At 40.5% G+C, this 9,897-nt stretch overlaps 1 protein-coding gene across 1 annotated transcript in view; it reads right to left on the bottom strand.

The window, feature by feature from the left end:
- Window positions 1-224: 224 nt before the first annotated feature.
- Window positions 225-9,897, bottom strand: part of LOC116979068 (E3 ubiquitin-protein ligase Siah2-like) — a 46,521-nt gene continuing 36,848 nt past the window's right edge. The window contains exon 2 of the mRNA XM_033030512.1: window positions 225-2,221. Within this exon, the coding sequence (XP_032886403.1) occupies window positions 1,670-2,221 (552 nt within the window). The 3' untranslated portion in view covers window positions 225-1,669. The remainder of the gene's footprint in view (window positions 2,222-9,897) is intronic.

Genomic DNA, 9,897 nt, shown 5'->3' with positions numbered 1-9,897 from the left:
CAAAACTAACTGACTGGCAATGTCGTAACCTGCTACTAAAAAGTTCTCTACCCGATAGTAGACAAGGAATAATCTAAATTTCCTTTCATGGGAGTTAACAAGTTCATCATTCGTTTAAATAGTTCTTTACAAAGCTCGAAATTTTGAACGCAATCCTCAAGCCCAATACTATCACATTAACAAGTAAAACAACTTAAGGACTTACACTTAAATCAGAATTTAAAAAAATCAGTGATAAGAGGTGATTCATATGGAGAGAGAAGTAACTGAACCAACAATGAAAGCTGGCTAGGTACATATTCTTTTAATAAACCAGAAGTGTTAAAGACAATGTTTGTGAGGAAAGAGAGGGATCAAAAGTAAAAGAACAAAGTTCTAAGAGCTGGTAGAACAGTGTGAGGTAATTGTGTACCAGATTTAACGTCTCAAAGGGATGTGTGTTGTTTTTTCCTCTCCCCTCCAAGGAGGTTGGTGGAGGAGGTGTGGGAATGAAAGGAGGCAAGAGGAAGAGGACAGAACATTTCATACACCATCACCATTTTAACATTTACAAAATTAATTGACTAATTAAATAAATCAAGCACGATTCCAAGAAATTCTTGGAATTTTTAGTGTTCTACTAGCACGTTGGTTAAACTCAATTTTTAATTTCAACTCAAACAATATTTAGCTCAATATTATTTAAAAGTCAGAAAACATAGCTAACATCTCTAATTCATTAATAAATACTGGCTGGCTCTATGCAATTTTTCCAGCATTTCAATCTTTTAAAAATTAAAATATGATTAAATTGGTGATGCAAAGTGGCTGTGCAATTCAGCCACGAAGCTGGGCAATATGCTCATTACATGTTGTAGGGTCATTACACCAACAGTTTAGGCTACAAATAATAAGCATTATTCAAAATGTGAAACTGCAGTCACCGTTTACATATTTGACAATTTCATAAAAAATGATTTGAATCGAATCCAATCTGACACAAGTGATACAACAGGAATTAAAGATTAAAAAAAATAAAACAACAGTGGACAATGCTGAAGCTTAATTTATCATTGACTGCTTTACTTAAAGGGAATCCTCATTGCTGCTCTTTACAACTTTGTTCCTGCCTTTTTGCCCAAAAGAAAATTGCAACAAAATCCAGTTTCCATGGCAAAGAACAGAGAATAAATTCATTCCATGACTTTTCATTTCAACATTATTGATTTTCATAAATAACTATTACGATACTGTTGTCCTGAAGCATATTTAAGATAGGCACAAGCATCTACTGGCTTTGCATTTAAGTACTGATGTGGCATATAATGTAGTTCTATACACTGGACCCGTAATATAAATACATCTTGAATAACTTGCCTCAAGTAAATTTAAAGAAACACAAAGCAGGGAAAGATGTCTTTTTTTTAAAACAACCATTTATAAAACGGCTTCATCAACTTGGATTGGTTTTGCTGTTTTGTTTCCATCTTCTCTTAGTCAGATCTGGAACCACGTGCTGAGCATTACATTCCACAACATGCACTCATGAAGCAGTCAAATGGGCGAGCACCAATTACACAAGCACGGTGCTTAGAAGTATATAGAACTGCATTCTTTTGCCTACTGCATCCTCCGAATCAAACAAACATTCTATTGGTTACATGTAAACAGCTGTATTATAACAATGCAATTAGCACATTGAGATAGTAACATTAATACCCAGGTTCCCATGATCTGCAAAAAGATGAGCAATTGAAGTATCAAAAACTAAACAATCACTGTTCATGATTGCTGCTGCAACTCCATCGTGGATCGACCTTGGAGTGGCCTCCCATGTGAGGCGTCTACGGTTACCATTTAATTCCAGTCTGTAGGCAAAGTTTTCTGCTTGCTTTCGCGTGCCTATCAGAAGAACAATAGCAAAAAATTGTTGGTGGCCTTCATACTTCTCTTGTTTCTCTAACACCAGCATGAAGTGGTGACCAAAGCAGGATTGCATCATAACCCAATCCACAGCACCAGGAAGGTTGATGTCAGTTGCCAGAAATACTATGTCCTCCCCTTGAAGCGTTGTAATGCTTTTATGCGCATGCATGAGATGAGGCATGACTGCCTCCAATGATCCTTGCCACTTGCAGGAGGCTCCTGGGCACGGGCACATGTATGGGCGAAATTCACACACCTCTTCATGCTCTGGCTTTTCCGTGTGGTGCAACGACAAGAGACAACCAGCCGAGGCGTACTACATTGGAGGAGGCGTTGCCGTTTGATAGCAGAAATTATTGGGAGGAAAAAAAAAAAATCAATTAGTAAAATAATACAATCAATATTTAAAAAATGCATTCCAAACAAACAAGATGGGTACAAAATGTCATTTTAAAGTCCTGCTTAAAATACAACTTTTAAATGAAAAGAGCGGTCAGTTAAATAGTACACTGAAAATGGACAAGGTTAGCCGACTACGTAGGCAAACCACCCATAAAGACAGAGTCAAACTAAAATTCAAATATCTGCCATCTAAAAATATGGATGGCAATAAAGATTTTACCCATCCCGATGAATCCAACTTTACAAGACCGTAAAAATATATTCAGGGACTTATTCTGTAACAAATCTTAATTGTAACAGCAACCAAGAGCAGGAAAGACTCAACAAGAAACTAAGTAAAAAAAGCTCCCAACATTTATTTGGCAAAATCAAGGCTCCAGAGAGTGTAAGTAAAGAAAGAGATGCAGGCAGAAGTCACACCATGTTTAAAAAAAAAAAAAAAATCGAAACCATAATTATAATCTAATATCTCCATCTGTTCGATTTAACGTTATTTGTTAAAAGTTCATGCACAAATGAAAACATTTGTAGAGCATAAGAAAATGCAATTCTTTAAAACCTTATTTCTACAAAAAGATACAATTCCCAGATTATAATACAACCTAACACCAGACCTGTACAACAGACTATGGTTTGTTAAAGCAACAATTTCTATTTCTGCAAATAAATCGGGAAATATTATGGAAATAACTGCACCCATGCGAAGTAAAGACTAATTGTGACCCAAAGTAAACTAACTATTAATGAAGATGGAGCTTCTCACATAAGTTGGTATCTCATGCCCATCTGTTATGTATGAACCTGAAAGAGTTCGAATGCCACTCAACCAAAGGGAACAAATCCTAATGAAGCCCCCACCCGATTCATACAGATTTTTTGTAATCAATTTACACACAGCATGTTCCTACAGGCAGTTTGAGGGACTGGATAACCCATTTTAGAAAGGTTAATGGACAAGTACATACCCCAAGGATGAATTTCTACTTTCTACCAGAGAGGCACGCTGGGCTGTAATCAGCAGTTTAAAAAGGAACCACCTCTATTCAGCCATTCCGCGAGTCCCAAATGTATAGAAACACTCAAGTGCAGAATGTGTCAAATCATCTACTCCATGGTGTTAAATATATTTAAAGATTGCCATAAAAGCCTTTACAACATTGGGAGAAGGATCCACTCTCACCTTATCCCCTGCAAGTAAACTGCCATTGAGAGATATAAATCACCACTGGGACCTGCTACAGGAAGGGAAATTAGCTCAATGGTCTGCTACATCCAGATTAGGTGATTGCAGACAGACCAGGATTATGGGTGGTAGGCTGAATAGAGTTCAGTTTGACCTATTACACCGTTTTATCCTATTTAAAAAATGGTAACACCAACCGTACAATATTTCCTTAGCAATGCACAGGAATGCAAGACTTGATCCTGTGATCAAATAGTTTAGTTCAGTTAGTTTTTTTTTAAAGTAGTGTTACAGTAGTCACGTTTAAAAAAATCAAAGCAGAAAATGTCCTCTTAATTGATTAAGTTAAGCACATTATATTCAGATGGCTTATGAATAAAATCAATTTTAACTGCAATACAATTGATTGTAAAATTATGAATCTTTCAGACACGGAACATCAAATAAATTTGGTTAAGATAATTTTGGGAGCGAGGGTATATGCCACTGATTTTCCTACTGGCGAGATTCAGTGCAAAAATTTAAAGATGGTTGAAAATATTTGCTCATCTGTTTTAAGATGTTGGAAGATCAAGCTCATATCTGGAGATGGTGCTCAAGTACAATAATAAGGCAGGACAGGGGACAGGGGACAGCGGACAGGGGACAGACTTCTGACCGACATACACTACAAACCAACTGACTCACATGGCTATCTGGACTACACGTCTTCCCACCCTGCCCCCTGTAAAGACTCCATCCCCTACTCCCAATTCCTCCGCCTACGCCGCATCTGCTCCCAGGATGAGACGTTCCACACCAGGGCATCGGAAATGTCCTCGTTCTTCAGGGAACGGGGATTCCCCTCCGCCACCATAGATGAGGCTCGCACCAGGGTCTCATCCATTCCCCGCAACACTGCTCTCTCTCCCCATCCCCGCACTCGCAACAAGGGCAGAGTTCCCCCTAGTCCTCACCTTTCACCCCACCAGCCGGCAAATACAACAAATAATCCTCCGCCATTTCCGCCACCTCCAACGTGACCCCACCACTCGCCACATCTTCCCATCTCCCCCTATGTCTGCCTTCCGCAAAGACCGCTCCCTCCGCAACTCCCTTGTCAATTCTTCCCTTCCCTCCCGTACCACCCCCTCCCCGGGCACTTTCCGTTGCAACCGCAAGAAATGCAACACCTGTCCCTTCACCTCCCCCCTCGACTCCATTCAAGGACCCAAGCAGTCGTTCCAGGTGCGACAAAGGTTCACCTGCATCTCCTCCAACCTCATCTACTGCATCCGCTGCTCTAGATGTCAGCTGATTTACATCGGGGAGACTAAGCGGAGGTTGGCCGATCGTTTCGCCGAACACCTCCGCTCAGTCCGCAATAACCTACCTGAACTCCCGGTGGCTCAGCACTTCAACTCCCCCTCCCATTCCCAATCCGACCTCTCTGTCCTGGGTCTCCTCCATTGCCAGGGTGAGCAACACCGGAAATTGGAGGAACAGCACCTCATATTCCGCCTGGGTTGCTTGCGTCCGGATTCTCCCAGTTTTGCTAGCCCTTGCTGTCTCCTCCCCTTCCTTAACCCTCGAGCTGTCTCCTCCCATCCCCCCGCCCTCGGGCTCCTCCTCCTCCCTTTTTCCTTCCTTCTCCCCCCCCACCCCCCATCAGTCTGAAGAAGGGTTTCGGCCCGAAACGTCGCCTATTTCCTTCGCTCCATAGACGCTGCTGCACCCGCTGAGTTTCTCCAGCATTTTTGTGTACCTTCGATCTTCCAGCATCTGCAGTTCCTTCTTGAACACAATAATAAGGCAAATGTCCAACATTCATAAACCCATCAGTGCTAATGTACATTTTACAGATGTGCTCATAATCAATCCCACGAAAGACTAGCTTGAGCAGAGGGGAGGATGGAGAATCTGGCAAGGCACATTACTTTGCACTTGCACAAGATCCCGACCAGAAGTCACTGAGAATACTACTTTGTTTTGGCCTCATCACATGGTTCATAGGATGGTTGAGGATTTGAGACAAGTGTAGAGAAGACCCTCCAGAGTAATTCCTAGGATAAGGCATCAGAGTTTAAAATAAATAGACGCGAGACTGAGGGTTACAATACGGAGGAATAACTCAGATTTTTTTGTTTTAATTAAATAGGTTAAATCACAATTTCAAGTTCATCCAGGCTAGACACAAGGTGGTTCTATTGCCTGAGATGAATGAACTTTTGAAACAGATTACTATCGTGCATGGTGGATGCTGGCTCAGTAAATTCCTTCAAGCAGAGCTGGCAAAGTTCATATTTTCTTATCTCTTTATGACAAAGGAGACCAGTTATTAAATCTCAGTGACTTAGAGCAAGCCGACTCCCCCACTTATTTCCTAATAACCTATTTTTCACAAGCACTTCCCAGCCATCTACATTACGGGTAATTTATAACAGCTAATTGTAAACCATGGTGGAAAGTGGTAGAAAATTGGAGAACTCAGGAAGAACAGGCAAACCCAATACAGACAGCAGGGATCAGATCTTAACATGAAACAAAAATTAAAAAAGCTGACGGATTTAGCTGGTTGAGCAGCATCTGTGGAGGGAAAGGAATTGTTGATATTTCAGATAAAGTTTCGGTTTGTAGACTGAGTAGAGAGGGCTGGTATAAAGATGAACGGGGCGAGATAAGGGCCGGCAGATAGATGGATCAAGAAGGGGTGATTTTATAGATAGTTCCCTTAAACCTCACCTGTCACCCTACGTTTCCACATCCAGCATACCCTTTCACTTTTCTACCAGCTTTAAAGGGATACAACAATTCATCATATGTTCTCCTCGCCACCCTTTCCAGCCTAATGCAGGGACAATTTTCTCCATGTCTCCATGGTCCACTCATTCCTCCCCACCCGCTCCTCATTGATACTTTCCCTAGCAATTGGAAATCCAACATAAAGTGCTGGAGTGACTCAGCGGGTCAGGCAGCATTTTGAGTACATGAACAGATGACGTATTGGGTAGAGCTTCTTCTTCAGACTATGACTTCTGAAGAGAGGTCCTAACCAAAAATGTCACCTGTCGTGGGTGGGTTTTCTCCGGGTGCTCCGGTTTTCTCCCACACTCCAAAGATGTACAGGTTTGTAAGTTAATTGGCTTGGTAAAAATTGTAAATTATCCCTAGTGTGTGTAGGATAGTGCTAGTGTGGTGGGATCGCTGGTCGGCGCAGACTCGGTGGGTCAAAGGGCCAGTTTCCGCATTGTATCTCTAAACTAAACCATCCATGTTCTCCAGAAATGCTGTTGACCCACTGTGTTACTCTAGCACTTTGTCTTTTTTTGTAAACCAGCATCTGAAGTTCCACATCTCTACTCTCTAAAGTAAAACACTTATTCCTACATCTCTCTCAGCATCATCCAGGAAACTTAACAATCCTACTAAATGAGGCAAAGATTCATGAACACTCCTCAAATATCATCCACTGCTCTCGGTGTGGCCTCTTCTATATCGGCGAGTCAAAGTGCAGACCAGGCAACCGGTTTACAGAGCCCACAATGGCAACCCAAGCTCCCAGTTACATGCTATCTCAACTCAGCTTCTCATTCCCACCCTGACTTATCCATCCTCAGCGTTCTCTACTGCCCAGGTGAGGTAAAGCACAAACTAGGAGAATACCACCTCATTTTCCTCCTGTGAATCTACAACCAAAACGATATGAACATTGTATTTGCCAATTTCAGGTAACCCCTACACCGTGTTCCCTCCTCTCTTTTTATCATCCACAATGGTCCTTCCATTTTTATGCCCATCCCCTTCCTGGTCCAACCAACATACTTCACCTACATGATCTGCCAGATTCCAGTGAATTAACAAGGGGAATTTCCACATAGTATTTTCTCTCAAACTAGCCAGATTTTAAAAATCTACATTTGTCTCTTTACGTGGCCACACTTGTGTTAGATTCTTCTCTTCAGCATGCAGGTTTAAAATGTAATAATCTGTTTTAAGACCCAATTAATACCGTAATAATATAATTGTTCTCAAAATTTGTCAAATGTGCACGTTGAAGCATTCTCACAGCTCTGTAAGAAAATGCATTTCAAGTGAAGTTTGTATAGCGATAAAGAATAAAGTGTGTAGAAAAATATCAAAACATCAATGCAGAAAATTTATAAAAAGCTACGGTACAAAGACTTGATTTAACATTACCAAAATTGACAAATGGCGAGCGACAAACACTTATTTCAAGATGTGCAAGTTCTAAGTAGCGATCTAGATTCCTATTAATTTCTTCACTAAGAAACAAAGCCTGATCATCAAAAGTAAAACTTTTAAACAATTTGCTGCATACAAGTTAATCATACTTTTCTGATGTGCACTAAAAGCATATTTTTACCATCATCAGAAAAATGTCTATTCCAAATCTAAATATGTTTTTCGTCCCAATACCCTGACAACTACTATCTGTAATTGTTGTTTTAGACAAAGAGCACAATATAAATGGAAACTATGAATTCCATCAAACCAAATAGTTCAAAAAATATCTTCATTATTTATTTCTGAAAAGCAGACAATATTTGGTAGTGTGTTCAATCTTCTATCTATCCTCTATACATTGTAGCAATAAAACATTTGCAGTTTCAAAGTACTGTCAAGCTAGGTAACCATACTAAATCAGTCATTTCTTTCAAGAGGACCAGCACTGTTCAAATTCTAAACAGCAATAATGCACATTAAGGCAGCAAGCACTATCCCCAAACTATCTGTGCGTATGTCACTAAGAAATTAGTTAGAGCAGGGCAGCAAGAGTGCATTAAAAGAGTTACCTGGTAAGATACTAACTAATAATGTTGCTCAAAAATCTCCATAGTACTAGGAAATGATTGTAAATGCTAACCAGAAAGTGTTTTGCATGCAAGACAAAACAATTAGGCAGTCAAATAATCAAGGAATAAAGAAATTTCAAATGAAACAATAGTACATTAAAAACAGTATGTTAATCAATGCATCAAGGTTACAAAATTGGGTTGGAGTTGTGGGAACAGAAACTATTCCATGCAAAGTCTTCCATAGCCCCATCACAACTGAGTTGCCTCCAACTTTCCCAGCCACATCATTTTGGAAGCACAGGAATATAGTCAAATCTAATCTGACCTTGACCTGGCAATGTCTAGGACTATAGGAAACACACTTCCCTTTTAGCTGGTGCTGAAGTGAGCAAAATTAGTTAAATGGAAGGTGGGGAGGGGGTGAAGGAAAGAAGGGAATTGGAAAAGCAGGTCTCCTCGTAAGAGTCCACTCAATGCTGTTTGATCTACTACCACTCGACAACTTGTCCTCCACCTCCTCCTGTGCTTTCATTCCCCATATCCCACTAATTTTCGAATGCAAAGCTTTTTTCTTTGATGCATCCAAAAATATTGGTATTATATTATATTAAGCACCATTTTTAATTAAGTGCCTTTTAAACAAAAAAACTACTTGATAAGATTACAGATACCTTAAATTCCTGTAATTCTATCATTAGAATTGTTCTTGATGTTCTTGTACGGACCAGTGTAAAGGCACTTAAAATCCACTAAATGTCTTCATTCAACAGCGACTTAACATGAGGGATGCAAGTTTGCTCCGAAAATGGTGACACAGGTAGACAGGGTAGTGAAGGCAGTATTTGGCACACTTCATCAACGTGCAGAAAAGATTTACAAGGATATTGCTGGGACAATAGACAATAGGTGCAGGAGTAGGCCATTTGGCCCTTCGAGCCAGCACCGCCATTCAATGTGATAATTGCTGATCCCCACTCAGTACCCCGTTCCTGCCTTGTCCCCTAAAGAGCTTGAGTTATAAGGAGAGAATCAATAGGCTGGGACTATTTTTTCCTGGAATACAGGAGGTTGAGTGTGACTTTAAACAGTAAAACAGAAAATCAAGAGGTGTAGCTGAAATGGATGGTCACCCCATTCTTCCCTGGATAGGAGAGTCTAAAACTACAGGGCATAAATTTAAGGTTGGAGGGGAAAAGATTTTAAGAGTCCCAAGGGACAACTTTTTTATTTTACAGAGAGGGAGGTGGATATATGGAACGAGCTGCCAGAGGAAGCTGCAGAGAGAATACAATTACAACTTTTTAAAATACATCTGCACTGATACATGGGTAGGTAAAATGAGAGGGATATAGGCCAAACATAAGCAAATAAGACTAGCTCAGATTGATGTTTGCTTTACACATACAAGTTAGGCCTAAATGCCTGTTTATGTGCTGTATAACTGACTCCCCATGACTCCCGTGTCTGACTAGATCGAGGGAATTAGAATAAAAACTGCTAGAACTCAGCGGGTTGAGCTGCATCCGCAGGGGTGGGTGAGGAAAGGAATTGTCGACACTGAGTCGAGACCTTGCATTGAGATAGAGTGGAGAGGGTCAGTATAAAGAGCGA

The sequence above is a fragment of the Amblyraja radiata genome, chromosome 12 (genome assembly GCF_010909765.2).
Source record: "Amblyraja radiata isolate CabotCenter1 chromosome 12, sAmbRad1.1.pri, whole genome shotgun sequence".
In the NCBI taxonomy this organism is placed as follows: domain Eukaryota; kingdom Metazoa; phylum Chordata; class Chondrichthyes; order Rajiformes; family Rajidae; genus Amblyraja; species Amblyraja radiata.
Note: the sequence above shows the minus strand (reverse complement) of the source record. Positions and strands in the feature narration are given on the sequence as shown.